The sequence below is a fragment of the Alligator sinensis genome, unplaced genomic scaffold (genome assembly GCF_000455745.1).
Source record: "Alligator sinensis unplaced genomic scaffold, ASM45574v1 scaffold1094_1, whole genome shotgun sequence".
In the NCBI taxonomy this organism is placed as follows: Eukaryota; Metazoa; Chordata; order Crocodylia; family Alligatoridae; genus Alligator; species Alligator sinensis.
Genome location: NW_005842562.1, coordinates 400,808 through 416,854, shown reverse-complemented (window position 1 = coordinate 416,854; position 16,047 = coordinate 400,808). Strand labels below are relative to the sequence as shown.

The 16,047-nt window shown below is 42.6% G+C and overlaps 1 protein-coding gene across 1 annotated transcript in view; it reads right to left on the bottom strand.

The window, feature by feature from the left end:
* Positions 1 to 3,044: 3,044 nt before the first annotated feature.
* GRK4 (G protein-coupled receptor kinase 4) overlaps positions 3,045 to 16,047 on the bottom strand; it is an 87,735-nt gene continuing 74,732 nt past the window's right edge. Inside the window, exons 13-16 of the mRNA XM_025214078.1 lie at positions 15,485 to 15,622; positions 14,608 to 14,745; positions 9,926 to 10,057; positions 3,045 to 7,047 (exon numbers count right to left, since the gene is read on the bottom strand). Coding sequence (XP_025069863.1) covers positions 6,994 to 7,047; positions 9,926 to 10,057; positions 14,608 to 14,745; positions 15,485 to 15,622 — 462 coding nt within the window. The 3' untranslated portion in view covers positions 3,045 to 6,993. The remainder of the gene's footprint in view (positions 7,048 to 9,925; positions 10,058 to 14,607; positions 14,746 to 15,484; positions 15,623 to 16,047) is intronic.

The following is a 16,047-nucleotide window of genomic DNA, read 5'->3' as shown; positions in this document are numbered from 1 at the left end:
AAAGGTAATTAGTCAAAAGAAGCCTACTAAAAATCTGAAATTCTGCTATAGCTTGGAAGCCAATTAAACAAGTACATTATATATTTCCCATACTTTGTTCCTTATTTGAGAGTCTTAAATTGCTAAAGAATTATGTTATGCAATTACATTTGTTTTTAATTAAGAAAGGATTGACATAAAAAAAATTGAGTAAAATAAACAAACAAAACACTGTCACCGTAACCTGCTTCCCATGGAGGACGTTAAATAAAACAACTTTCCGCTACAGCCCATGCAATCTAAGGACATGGCAGTATGTTGTTTTTATTTCAGGAAAAAAAACACTTAGTAGATTAACCACTAAGGGCTAAATTAAAAACATTTCAGTGGTTAGAAGACACTTATAAACTGTTAAGTCGATCGCATTTTACAATGAAAATGAGTATGCTTGGAACAACAATTCTGGTGCGTTGGCACTATTATACAGAGAAGACGGGAAAGTTACATATGCTCAAAACTTAAATAAGTGGCATCACATGGAATATATATAAAACCCCACACTTTTGTATAAACATTCAGAGGAGACAACATTACTAATAGCATCCAGAATAATTCAAGTCACAGAAAACTGTAATTTAGTCTAATGCTCCCTACTGTTGTATTAAAAGTAGATATTGTGCTTATTGGTCAACTATTTAATAAATGAAAGTTAATCTAGTTTTGAAAACTAGCATACATCTCAATATAGCTGCACATTTAATATTGAAGTTCATGTAACACCACCAAAATAAGTGCAAACTATAGCACAAAAATCTAATATTTTAGTTGACCTGTTTCCAGTCTCATGTAAACAGTATTTCTAAATGGTATTAGTAACACAATAGGAAATTTCTCTGCACCGTGTAAAGTGTTTAATGAATACAAAACACCACAAATGACATGGGTTGGGAAGGCACATTAGCCCCTTGCTAGAGTTGACCTTTAGTATAATTTCCTGTGTATTCTATGATTGGTTTCTCAAAATAGACAACTTTCCTTTTGAAACTAAAATATTTCTCTTTTATATTCAAGAAGAGGGCAGGCTAGCTTATGTTTAAAAACTGATTGAGAAAAACATGCTGCATTCTTCAGAGTCACCGTTTGCTAATGGCTACCACAGGTGTTCCCTGAGACAACACAACATGGTGCAGGAATTCTTCGTAAGTGGTGACATTTTCAAATGGAGACATTTGCGTGGGTGATGTACATCTCTGGGGCTGGGAAACAGAGTAGACCTGTTGAGGCCCCTTTCATCTCCTCCATGATCTGATGACCACAGAAGCATAATGCCATTTCAATAATTAACAGTAAACACAACAAGGAAGCAGAAGAACTCTGTAAAGAAAAAAGACACCCTGAGGCATGACAATTTCACAGCTTTGACAATTTGAGCTAAATATGCAGATTCATGATGTTATGATGTCTGAGCAAGCAGACTTGAAGAAATGAAGAACTTATAGATACCAACATAAGAGAACACGAACTAAAGGTAAGAGGGATTGATTTCACACTCCTGAAACTCCACTGATATCAAATTAATGTAACAGTGCCATCAGGCCCAGAATTTTATCACTTTTTTGTTATTATTAAAGCCACATGAGTAACACACAGATCTTTAATCTTCTCTCTTATCTCTCGTTTTACACAGCTGTAGCTACAGTGATATCAACTGAGTTATTTCTGAGCTACACTATGCAAAAAAAAAATCACTTTGGCTTTACAACTTGATAGAAAAAGCTGAAGGGACATCTTTGCAAACAGAACTTATCAGTCCATCAACTCCTTTTTTGTCATTAAAATATTATATGTAGAGATAAAAAGTTTACATGAACAGTACTTGTTTTCAGCTCATTTGGAAAATTATGAAAATGGACAATTTGACCAAAAAACCCTAACAGATTGGGGTGGAGAGCAGAGAAGAGGAAAGAAGGGAGGGAGGAAGAACATCTGATCTAACTTCTTCCATTCAGAGAGTAATCTCAAGATCATTACATAAACCTAAGCTCTCCCCCGTGGTAGATGGCATGTACATTTTGCACCAATGATCTGTAAAATGTAAGATGCTGGCAAAGTTAAGAAGAAAATCCAGAAATCTCAACTGGGAGTCCCTTACTCCATGGTTCATGTTTCATAGTAGCTAGGATCAGGAGGGACCTGAACAGATCATCTAGCCTGACCCCCTGCCACAGGCAGGAATGAATGCTGGGTTCACAAGACCCCAGACAGGTGATTGTCCAACCTCCTCTTGAATTTGCCCAAGGTAGGGGCAAGGACCACTTCCCTGGGAAGTTGGTTCCAGATTTTGGCCACCCTAACTGTAAAATATTGCCTTCTGATCTCTAACCTAAACCTATTCTCCATCAGCTTATGACCATTGTTCCTTGTCACCCCAGGTGGTGCTGGGGAGAAAAGGGCTCTGCCTATTTGCTGTTGATCTCCCCTGATGAGTTTGTAGGCAGCCACCAGGTCCCCCCTCAGCCTCCTCTTGCTGAGGCTGAACAGGTTCAGGTCCTTCAGTCTCTCCTCGTAGGGCCTGTCCTGCTGCCCTCTCACCAAGTGGGTGGCCCTCCTCTGAACCCTCTCCAGGGTGCCCACATCCCTTTTGAAGTGCGGCGCCCAGTACTGGACACAGTACTCCTACTGCGGCCTGACCAAAGTCACGTAGAGGAGGAGTATCACTTCCCTGGACTGGCTTGAGATGCACCTTTGGATGCATGACAAGGTATGGCTGGCCTTGCTGGCTGCGGTCTGGCATTGGCAGCTCATGTTCATCTTGGGAGTCAATAATGACTCCAAGATCCCTTTCCGCCTCAGTACTTTCAAGAAGGGAACTCCCCAGCCTGTATGTATGCTGTGGATTCCTTCTCCCAAGGTGCACCACCCTGCATTTGTTTACGTTGAACCCCATCCTATTCTCGTCTGCCCACTTTTGTAGCCTGTCTAAATCTAGTTGCAGCCTCTCTCTCCCTTCAAGTGTGTCCACCTCGCCCCACATCTTAGTATCATCAGCAAATTCGGACAGCGTGCTTTCCACCCCCGCGTCCAAGTCGCTGATGAAGATGTTAAACAGTGCGGGCCCGAGGACTCACCTATTTATGACAACAACGATCAAAACATTCAGTTGGTGGCAAAGGTTGAAACAGTTATGATTCAAACCACTCTTACTTTTTCTGTTTGTTCATGTAGGAACAGCATTTCCCTTTGGGGGCAAAGTTACTGTAAGAGTGTGTTGATCTACACAGGGAGCTAAGAACGAATATGTTATTGGGTGAGAGTATGGTGGGAAGTGATAGCAGCAAGCATCTGACTGGGTAGTTAAAAAAGCTCTTACTTTTCTTCTCAAAACAGGGCAGGACTGCCTTTTTCTTCTTTGGAAGGTTGCCTGTAAATATAGGCTCTATAGAGATGACACAAGATTGAACAGGGATCTTCACAGACCAGTGATGCTCAAGTTTTTGGCCCTATGGCCAAATAAATGGCGCAGCGCTGGTCCATGAGTTAGATGTGGGATCTGCTCAGCTGGGATGAGGCTTCAGGGCACCACCTGGCCCTGCTTGATGGGATTGGCCCTGGGATCCTGCACTGCCTCCACATGCCAGGATTGGGCCCTGAGCTGATCCCTCCACACTCCACGTACATGTTGATTGGGCCTTGTGGATCATATGACACTGTGCCGGGGGCCAGATCTAGCCCACAGGCTAGGGGGTTGAGCATCCATGCCCCAGACATTTGATAGGAACTGCAGCTTTTTGATTGGCAGAAGTAAAGGAGCATAAATATAGTTTAGTATCATTTATCCTAATTTCAAACAATATAGTTCATGCTTAGTTACACACAAAGTCACATTTTGCTCAAATCCATACGCACAGATCCCACAGAAATCAGTAGAGACCTCACTTCCACGTTCACAGGACAAATCTTGGCCCACTTTCTTTTCAAAAGGAGTTTAGTAAACAATACTCAACTGCAAAGTTATCATTCACCTCCTAACCACAATGAGCCAAGTGAATTACTACTACAACTACTGAAATGAAGTGGTACATTATTAAGCAGAAAGTTATCTCAGTACCTTTTTCAGTTTTGGATATTTTTTCTACTTAAAGCAGGGGTGCTCAACCTCTGGCCCATGGGCCAAATGTGGCCGGCAGAACCATTTCATCTTGCCTGTGGGGCTCCCCATGAGTCAAGAAATTTGGTGGTGGGGGAGCAGCGGCCATTAATATGGCCACTGTCCCCACAGCCAAATTCCTAAACCCCAAGCTCTGCACAACTGGTTGGAGTCATACTATGCTCCCTTCCCCCCATGGACCACACCTCCCTGCACATCTGGATCAGAGTGGGTTGGGGCCAGGCCATGCCCCCTTGCCCTCCTGTGGGGCTATATTGGGGCTAGGCCACATCCCCATTCCCCCTTGGGTCCAAGCTATGCTCCCCTCCCCTGCTGGGCCAGACTGCCCCCAACACTCTGTGCAGCTGGATGGTACACACTGTGCCCACCAGGGGTGCCAGATCAGGACCACTGCCTTGATCTGGCTTACAGACAGACCTGGCACTGCCCATGTGGTCCATTGAGGAAAAAGGTTGAGCACTACTGATCTAAAGCATAGATAACTTACAGTACATGGTAAATATAAATATAGTTTCCCTTCCTTTGTTACAGTTGCTTCTTGTGGCTTTGTCATCAAAACCACTCAGCTTGTGTCCATAGTATTCCTGCCCAAATTGCAAGTTGCTCTAAGCAAGCATTAAATCCAAGCTGTCATTCCGTATGTCCAAGGTTAATATCACCTTGATATCACTACAATAAGCCTGAGGATTTCCACAATTAAAGTGATCACATTTGAGAATTACTATTTAACAAGTACAGAAAAAGTAAATCTCACAAACTTCAGTTCCTCCTCCAGCCCCCTATAAACTCCAGGTTATATCCAGGCCTTTCTACACCTGTGCCACATTTGCCCTTGTCTTATTCTACTCCACATCCTAACCCCATTCTCTCTGGTCCCATCTAATACAGTCCCTTTAGCTATCTTTCAGCTCCCCTGTGCATTACAGTGAGCACTCTTCCCTCTTCTCCGTACTACCCAGGAGGCAGCAAAAAAAGAGTACTGAGAGCACAGGAGAACACTCTTTTCTCAGAGCTTGTGCTCAAGACAAAGCAGCCTCTACCAGCTAAGAGAAGAAATTTCAAGAAAAAGAGCTGAAGCAAGCTCTGCTGCTCTGTACACATAGCACATATGTGGTCCAGTTTGTTTGTAGCTGTGATCGGTTGATGTATGTTCACTGGAGGCACAATCTTCAGGGAATTTACCAAGCAGGCAAGTTTCTACTGTGCAAATCAGTTTTTTCAAAAGCTAATAACTTGAGCACATTTTTCTGGAAATGGCAAGAGGCATATCTGACTCCAGGGGATGGCCCTATCAAACGTAAAGTGTCTGATCCAAAGAATATACCAGGAGAGCTTTGCAATGAAACAGCTGTTTCAGGAAGCAACTGAGTTTTATCTGAAACTTTCAAAAACAGACAGAAATCTGATACACAAAGCTCTAGGACCAAGAGGTTAAAGGATATGAGCTACAAGCAACTGAAAAAGGGGCTTTTAACACAATGTTTCAAGAAATCTTATCTAGAAGTAACGGTACCTGGCTCCACCTACAAAGAGTACCAGGGGCACCCAAATCTCAGAGAATTACTTATCCTTGATATGTTTGAAAATTCATGAAGATTGTCAGTATTAAAATTAATTACACGAACACTTTGATTTCCCTCAGAGGTGATCATCAACTCAGTGATCAAATATAAGAAACTACAATGAAAATAAGTAGTGAAGTATTATGTAGTAAAGTTAAATCCTATCCCTTTTACAGTTCATGCACAGTATACCACATTATAGACTACACAGCCTGCATCACGGGGGTGATAGCATAGTCTTAGTTAAGAAGGGGGAGAAGGGAAAAACACAACATTATGTATGCTGCTTTTATAGTAATTATAGTTATAAAGTATGAAGTATTCGAAATACAGTTGAGTTGTATAGGAGCATGGCTCTACTTGCAATGTAGACAAGAACCTTATTTGTAAGCTTTATCTAAAGGGAAGGAGGAGGAGTTACCAGAAGCATAAATTACCACTTCAAAAAGAAAAAAAAAGAACCCAAACCTGGAAGTCCTCTCTTATGCTCAGTCTTGCTTCAAATATATGAACAGAAAGGAAATGATCCCAACACTACAGAAAGATGAATAATCTTAATCTTTCTTATAAGGCATGTGGGGGACAGGGTATATAAATACTTGCTGAGAAAGCCATTGTTATCCCCTTCTATCAATATTTAGCAAGATGAAGATTGTTGCAAGATCAAGGCAATCTTCAGAATACACAATATATAAAACATACATTTTGAAACACACTGAAAACAAAAACATATTAAAAAAAAACTTTACATAAACTGGTCACAGTGTACTAAATTAATTCCTTCTTTTCCTAATGATTTCATTTTAAATTATTTAAGAAATACATTAAATTGCAACCTGAAATCTAATAGTATTGAAGTGCTTTTAACACCAGAAATATTTGGCTAAATCAATATAACAATTGTACTGTTATGAATACCCCCCTCACAGCTCTGCTGAATAAGAAATAGAGCCTCCAAGTTGAGTTGTTAGGAACAAAACCAAATATCTCTAGGCACAGATATTAGCTGTGCTCTAAAAACCCCTTTCAATATTTTTTAGACTCATTAGAATTACAAATGTAATTATTTTACATATGCACACACACTTTTAAGTGGTACTCATGGCTTTCTGTACAATAAAAAAAAAAAAGAAAAAAAAATCGGGAAAATATACATCTTAACTGAAGTACAAATGTACAAAAACATAGCTAATTTTTATAAAAGTTATAATATACTCTGCTACAGAGATATAAAACATTTGAAGCTCATTCATCCTTTTGTTTTTTGGTGATAGGAAAGTTAATTCAAAGTCTAGAGGACTCCTCTTCATTATCACTGTAACTCGATTTAAAGCAGACCTGAGGAACAGACCAGACAAAATGACTTCATTTAGTTAAACAATAGCTGGTGATTTTTTTTTTTTTTAAGAATATAGCTTTTCTACTACATAAACTACTTTAGAAATATCAAAAGGAAAATAAAAGGCTTCCACAAATCAAAGTTCAAACTTTTTAAAAACTTCATCTTAGGTTCTTGATTTCCATTTCTGAGTTTACTTGGAAATTATATTTTTATTAATAAATTTTGTATTATGATTGAAGGACCTCCAGTCATATTTGAAGAGACTGTTCATCAATGCAAAAAACAGTTCTTAGGACAAAATCAAAAATATGATCCAAATGGGTGAAGCAGAGTTGTGGCAAAAGACTCAAATATTGATTTCAGTCATACAAACTATTGGTATATTTGCCAATTCATTATTATCCATTCACCAAATGAAACAACTGAATGAATTCAGGAGTGCAAGCTGAAATTTTTGGTATTTTGTTATGTGTTCTGTATATGTTTGATCAGCAAGGTACTGGGTTGACTCAGTAATAGAAATATCACCATAGTTCCTCACCCACAGCATGTACCTTTCCCCATAAAACCAGCCCCTGCAAAATTGGGGTGCATGTACTAAGTGGGGAAGATGATTTTCTGATTAGGATCGAAGCACCCTGCTTTGATTCCTGCTCCACAGTACACAAGTGTTATAGTAGTATTCAGACAGTTGAGAGAGTCAATTGACTTAATGGCTGTTTGTTCTTCGCTCCAGAGGCGTTAATGATTATTTCTCCTCCCAATGGCTTGATGTTCTACTAATCAAACTAATCTTTGAGCAGGCAATTTTACTATCAGCTCCTGTTTTGGCTTATGATTTCACAGCCTGGAGACTCTTAAGCTCTTTTCAAAATAAAAATCATAGATTTCAAAATCATAGATCCAGCTATGGAAACCAGTCTTTAGCAACAACTAGGGTTTCAGCTTTAGTTAAGCAGGAAAGGGAAGGATGAGTGAGCTGAAGCTCTGTCTGTTCTATGCAGCCATAACTGAAAAAATCTTTTTTGTTCTTCTTTCTTTTTTCTTTTCTTTCTGCATTTCAAAAAACAAGGTATGTTTTATATTCAGGGACATGCTGTATGTGAGAAAGAACAGTGTTTTACTGTATACATATTCTGGCTTTGTGTTTGAAATATTTTGACAGTGCATTATTTTTTGAATAATTAATACTACCTCTTTTACATCTTTCATATAAGTTGAGTAACAACAAAAAGGAGAATTTAAACCAAAAATATGCCTTCCTTATGGTTTTTAAAGATCAAGGTTTTTAAGGTATATTAAATATTTATTGAATGCTAGATTTGGAAAATGAATTCAATCTGTTTCTTTAGGAAACACGGTACATACCCTAAAATGACTGAAAAAAACTGTCAGCTCCATCTATAAAACACCCTTAAAAATTCTTAAAAGCCTCTATGTATTTAGTCATTTCAGGTATCTCCTTCTAATCCACGGGTGGGCAAATTATTTGGGCCTGAAGGCCACATAGGGAGTTTTGGGGAGCTGTCACAGGCCACGTCAGTCCATCCCCTCCTCCACTGCCTCCATAACAGCTCACCAAACTTATGTGCGATGGGTTGTGGGAGGGGGGAGAGGAGCAGCTGGTATGGGTGTGGGCACCAGCTTCAACCTCAGGCCCATCCTTCTACCCCTAGGAAGGGCTTGGGCAGATGCCCCAATCCCCAGGGAGAAGCTGCTGCCTGTGTCCACAAGTGATCCTGGCACCCACCCAGCGCTGCTTCCAGCACACAGGCTGGGAGCTGGTGAAAGCTGCGGGGCTGTGCTATAGGTACAGGATGGTAGGGGGGAGCAGGAGAGGAAGGGTGGGGGAGACAGAGGTGGCCCTGCCCATGATGAGCAGCAGTGGCTAGTGCTGGGCACTGGGTAAAAGCAGGACCCAGTAGTGGGCGCGGTCGCCACTTCTAGGACCCTTCTGGCTACGGCTGCCTGGAGCCCACGCTGGGGTTGCCCTGCAGTTCCTCCCTGCTGCTGCCCCTGCCACTGCCACCCTGCAGGCCCAGGGTGACCTGAAGGTGGGATGGGCAGTGGCAGAAGGGAGGAGCTGCAGGGCAGCCATGGTACAGGCCATGGAAATGGCAAGTGTGCTTGGTGCCGGGTCCTGTTTTTGTCTGGCACACGGCACCAGCCACTGCTGCTCATCATTGGCAGGGCGGCCTTTCTTTATCTCTCTTCCTTTCTCCCCCTACCCGCCTAACCGCTCTGCACCTACAGCATGGCCCAGAAGCTTACACTCACTCCTGGCTCATGCACTGCGGGCAGCACTAGGCAGGCGCTGGAATCAGCTGCAGATGCAGGCAGCTGGTTCCCGCTAGGGATCAGGGCATCCTCCCAGGTCCGCAGGTGATGTTACTACAGCACTGTGTCAGCTGTGGTCCAAGGCAGTCGTCCTGATACCTGGCAGGAACCTGTAGACGCCATCCACAGCTATACCAGCATGCACCCAGCACTGCTTCAAGGGTGTGGGGCCACAGCTGGTGTAAACTGGATGGATGGAGTTGGGATGGGGCTGGGACGTGCTTGCCTACCCAGCACAATGCAGCAGCTGGAACCACCAGCTCCTATGGGCCAGATCCTATGACTTTGCAGCTGCTGACCTGTGGGCCAGATATAATCAGTTGGTGGACCAGATCCAGCCGGGAGTTGTATTGTGCCCACCCTGTTCTGATCTAATACACTTTTACAATGCATTACATCTCCATTTTAAGATAAACTATAAAAGTGTTGAGTCTGTCACTTGACAGACATAGCAAGGTTGGTCTTCCCTTGTGACTTTGCTTTTTAACTATTACTTTGTATTTTACTTCCCACAAAATGCACAGGAAGCCCTCCTACCATTCCTCTGAAGAGTCTATGAAAGAAGCCTTTCTTTGGTCTAGGAGTATGTTTGCTCATGTCCACATCTGGTGTCAAGGTGCTATCCATTTCATATGCATTGATATCTTCAAAACATTCTGTTTCAATCATCTACATGGAAAAATAAGTGATGCAAATGAGAAGTCAGTCACATGAAGCCTCCAAAACAAGGTGCCTTTTGATACAAGCTATGGTCTGTAGGATCCTGGCAAATGACTCAGTGATTAAATTCTTTGTTTCATCTCATTTACAGCCTGTGCAGGTTGATATGAGAGACAGCACAGAAGTAGCTTTGACCACCTTATGCAATCTAAAGGTACTTTATTATTTATCCTATATCCAGCTACAAACCATGCCACCACAAGAGCCATGGACTGCTTGAGAAGCCTTCTGTCCAGTCATTCTCCCTGTGGCATAGATCCAATGATTTGCTATCAAGGGTTGCGTCCAGACAAACGTGGATGTTTGGTTTCCTGAGGACAAGTAGTGGCAGTGCACTTTGCACTGCCGCTACTGGTCCCTGGGGAACACCTGTGCCACGCATGCTTTGGTCCACAACTTACTCTGGGCTGAGTAGGGAACAATGTTCCCTCTAAGATGTAATGATCTGTGAGCGTGCCGTTTCACTCTGTGAGCGTGCCACATCAGTCCATTCCCAAATTGGTCCCATGTCTCCCTTTTGGTGTGCACTGCTTTGGTCCGCCCCACGGTAAAAGAAATAATCATCTTTTGTTGTTAAACTTAAAGAAATAAACCAAAAACCAACTATTATACTTGGATTCAACTGTAAGGCCAATGACCATAAGTCATCCCCGGGAAGAGCCCAGGCCCCTCCTGATGGGTGCCAGACAGCCAAGTGAGGGCACGTGGGTGGCCCCTGATGGGAAGATAAATGAGCTGTTTTGTTAAACTTCTAAGTTTCTGCCCCTTGGGCAAAAAGTTTACCTTGGTGCCCAGCTCTCCCTGAAATCCTGGAGGAAGGACAGGCCTCAAGCATGTACTTGGGAAATTCAGAGTCACACCTGTTCCCATCCTTGCAGGCTTGCCCTAAATTTGCAAACTGCACCCCTGCTGCACTCCTGCTGTTGTAGCAAACTCCAGTTTTTCTTTTTTTTTTTTTAATTTTAAAATGCATTCCCTCCCCTTTCCCAACCATTTCTGACTTTTTCTCTCCCTCTCTATTCCCTATAGATAAGTATAAGTGAGCTAAGACATCGGATAAGCTTCAGCATTTTATTTTGGTAGCAAATTGTATTTGTTTGATTTTTTCTCCTTTACATTGTATAATTATTGTTTACTGTTCTATATTACTGTTTTACTGATACTATATGATTTAGGCCTACATATGTAAGGCAGCATAAGTCATGTCAAGTTTCCATTTTGTCTGTCAAGTCTACATCTTGCCCCCATGCCTAGGTGTGTAAGTATGTTGTAACCTATGACTCATACCTACTACTCCTATGTAACTTGGTTCCTGAATGAATGGGGATGAATGAGGGTGCTTGAGAGACCATGGCAGCAGGTCTAAAAATAGCTCCCTCTGAATGACCGAACCATCAAAACCAATACCTGGACTAACAACCCAGCCATTGGAACCACCCTCAGTATTCAAGACAAAAGATGAGGCAACCCACCATTGTGCCAGGCTGCACACACTCAGTAAGAACACCTGGAGCCCTCTGGAACAGGACTGACCTTGCCTGGACAGGACCTCCCCATAGGAGATCAGAAGTAGTCTGCCCCATAAAAAGGGGTAGTGAAGACTGACTCCTTGGGACACCCTCTCCATCTGGACCAGCACCATGCCACACCACCTATCCACCCAGAGGCCCTGCTGGCGACCCCCTCTGGACAACACCTGCTGGACAAAGACCCCTTTCCAGCCTGGATAGGTAAGGGGTCTTTGTCCCCCACCCCCTCTTCAACCAAGGACTTGGATTCTGTTTCTCTTCCCTACCTGGACTCCAACCCTTCCACTGAGTCTCTTTCTCCTGCTGCCAGTGTGTGTGTGAGAGCCAATAACTTCATGGGGCTGTGTAGTGTGTTGTCTGTTTAATAAATCTGTTATTTTGAAACCCCGAGTTTGTTTTTTGTCTGTTTCCTAACTGTTTCCTCCTTGCCACCACTTATCTGCCCCTGATCGCCCAGCTTCCGGCCCCAAGCTCCCAGCTGCCTGCCTCTCTCTCTTTCCTGGCCGTCTCCTCCTTGCTACCAGGCTTTTTCCTTTGCACCAATGACCTTGAGTAACCCTGGGGCCACTTGACCTTAAGTAACCCTAAGCTTCAGTTCCTCAGCCAGCTTCTCGTTTCTAATCCTAGTTCTGGCAACTTTCACTACTTACACTTTCTCTGTCACCTTAACCTTCCCCCAGGTATCCCAAGTACCCCAAAACACACAGATACATACCATACCATCCAAGTTAGGAACTCACCTGTGTGTATGTATAGGTGGGTGGTTTGTGTGAGAACTGGTGAATATATATATATTATTGTGTGTATGATATACGAATTAGTGATCCATGTACGTGTATTGGGTGTGCGGGTATTGACAGCTGATTTTTGTCTAACTTTTCATGTGTATAGTGTATATGAGCTTGAATTGGTACTAGGTGTGTATGTGCCTAGGTTGGTAATTCTGGATGTGTGTGTGTGCCTGAGTTGGTAGTGTATGAGTGTATGTACCTAGTGTGTGTGTATGCACCTAATTGACCAATTGATTTGTGCATTTGTATATGTGCAATTGTACACCACGCCCTCCCATCTAACAGAGCGATATTGAGATCCTGAGCGCTGGCCTGAGCCCACAGGGCACACTGTGACCCCTCATCATTATGCATCTTGACTCTCTGAGGGTCTCCTTAAAGCCCTGCCATAAAGTCCAATGCTCCTCAGTCATATAAACGGTACAACCGTGCAGTCTCCCGTGCTCACTGCACCACTGCAACAGAATCTGCACAAACTTCTACAGCCCCTTGCTGCAGCCTTTGAAAGCGATGTGGTGCCCTGTGCATCCCACCGCTGGGCAGACCAAGCAGTGAAGAGGCATATGGCGTCAAGGCTCGGGGCAAAGCTCGCCCGAAGGAGCTGGGGAGCAGAGCAGTTCCCCAGAGCCAGTGGAGCCTGCATGGTGCCTGGCTCTGCCCTAGCCCCAGTCCCCGCTCCCACCTCGCCTCGGGGAGGAGCCACTGCCTGCCCCGTGCCGCTCTCCCTCCCCATGGGGATGCTGGGCATTAAAAAGCTAGTGTGCGGAAAGATTTTTTATCGTGCGCGGCTGTGCACATATGCAGCTTAGCGGAAACCTTGGTAAGGAAAGCTGGGGCCAGCACTGGACTAGCCCCAGCAGCCTTTCCTGGGGTCCTGGGGTCTTCCTGGGGCTGCAGCAGTGGCAATTCTTCTGCACAGAGCCTGGCCAGCAGCCAAATCATGGCTCCCAGCAGCCCAGCTCCCCTTCTGAGCAGTGCACATTTCCCTTGCATGTGCTGCTTCACTGTCTTTTTCCATGGAAATAAAAAGCAGAGCAGCACAAGCATGGGCAGCATGCCCTTGCAGCACAGAGAACATCTAAATGTGCAGTATGTGGCACCGCAGATGTGTTTGCAGCAGCACATACTGTACAGCTGCACTCATCTAGACACAGCTAAGATGCCTATAAATAAGCCTAAAAGTAGCCATGTACTGAAGATGTATGGAAGTTGCATCTCAAGCCAGCTTTCTATGATTCTTACTTGAAATATAAAGTAAGAACATTTGAATTAGTGTCTCTCACTTTTAAAACTTTCGGTATGACCATGAAACACCTGTGTGCATGAGGAATAATGTGGACATGGTCATGAAGATGATCACATATATTATACATATCGATTTTCTGCTGAATTTCCATTGGCCATACTGCATTAAGTAGCAGCTCTCTCAACTGCCACTGGATTTTATCCATGGAGGATGTGTAAATATAGATAATTTGACCTTCAGCTCTCCTATCTTCAGAGAGCTTGGCCTAGAAAAGGGAACCCTGGGTATGCAGTTTCATTAATTACAATCAACCCAGGTTGCCTATAATATCAGTAGAAAGAACATAGTCTATGCAGCATCCTAAACCCCTTATTAAGTAATCTGTTTCCAATGCTTAGAAAACAGTAGCAGGTTGGGTTTCACTTAACAAGGGATGTTAAGCAACATCTCGTTCTGAATCCTTTAGCAAGGACAATCCACAGCTCTGGCACTGTACACCATGGCTGCATAGTTTACTGAGAAAAGCATGACAGTAAGCACTGAATGCATCTCACCCACCCAACCTCCCCATTTGAACAGCATTTTGTAAGGTCCTCCTGCTTTGAAAGTCAATACTAGATTTATCTTTCTAAGATGAGACAAAAAAAGAAACACATTAGTATTAACTGGTGGGTGCTACTGTTCTACAGGGTGCATCTGGCACAACAGAAGGTGATGAAGCTTGCATCTGTTTCATTTATGTGAATTAAGTGTGGCCCGTGGGTTCTTGTTAATTTCTTAATTTGACCCTTACCTGGGAACATTAAAAGAAAAAGATGACGATGACTTCATAAAAAAAATCATTAAGAAAGTTTAGAGCATAGTCAAAGAATGATGCATTTTTTTCAATCTTTGTTATTGTTGCACTAACAAAATTTGCTGAAAGTACAGTACCTCATTTTGCCAAGGGATTGAAACACAACCAGTAACGAATCTGGAATAGAAGTCATCATCTGCAGTATCCAGGTTCACTCCTTTTACTGTGGAGAACTGTTCTATATCCAAGACATCCTTACAATACACTGCACGTGGCTGCAATATGAAACAAGAAGGGTTTTTTATTTTGGAAAAGAATGAGCATTTCGCAGGCTCCTGTTGTTGTATATCACTGATATAATCTGAATTTCAAAAAAGGATGTCACTAAACTGCTTGTATTATATTGCTATTGCCCAGATGGGGCTGTGAAACCTGTAGAGGGTCATAAAAAGAACACCTGATGAGTTGCATGCAGCCAGTTAAGAGCAGCAAAATTCATAGCTCCTGGGATCAAAGGGAGCCCTGAGAGGAAACAAAGCACAGCTTGCTCCCTTCCCTGCTTCTGAGACTGTAGCAGTTGATTCTTGCTGTTCCTACTTATCACCCCCATTCCAGTGCAGCTTTAGGCAAAGAAAGCAGTGACTGGAAGAGCTGCAAAGTCAACTTGAAGCAGTATCTTGAAGCAGTATCTCCTTTGCAAATTATTTTGAGATCTAGGGATGAGGCACCATTACAGCAGCCGAATATCATAATTAACCAACACTTAACTTGTGGTGCCCATTTATCTTGTTTTATTACGTCTCTCTGGAGTTCCTCACCATCTCCAAGTCTTGACTAACAATATTTAGAGGTCAGTTATCTACAGATATTGCTACCTCCCTGTTTGCCCATGTTTGAAGATAAAATCCATCTACTATACCCTTCTCATATTCAAATGGATGCTGATTATTTGACGTTCAGGGGCGCATGTCAAGTCTTGTTTCAATACCAGACAAGTGTGTCTCACCTACTTACATCTGGCAAAAAAGGTGGATCTAACATGTTTGCTTCCAGTCGCTTGAAGTTAATACCATTGAAAATGGGATGCTGTTTTACAGAAGCAGCTCCATCGACACCACAGCCCAATCTTTGCTTTGGATCCTTGGCAAGTAACTGCACAGAAATAGGAACAATGTCTCTGAGGCTTTTATTTTATAAAGTACCAAAATAAAAGTATATTCTTACAGAGCATTTCAAGAGAAAAAAAAATATGAAGCGGACTTGGCTCTTTTGCCTTTGAAACATGAAATTTAATGCTCTAAGCAAAATGAACAGGAAATCTGGCCTACAAGAGCCATTTCAAAGCATAGAAATAATTTCATGAATTTAATTATAAAGCACTTATAAAAACAGAACACGATAGATTTTAGCAACTGAAGCTTTTACCAAAGATATTTAATGTAGAAAATCATAAAGTATATGCATATGTTTATGAACTTAGTAACACTGACTTCCATTAAATACAGATCAACTAACTCTAGCATAGGTGATTTTGTAGATGAATGACAACAGAATAATGGAAAAATATTTTTTGGTAA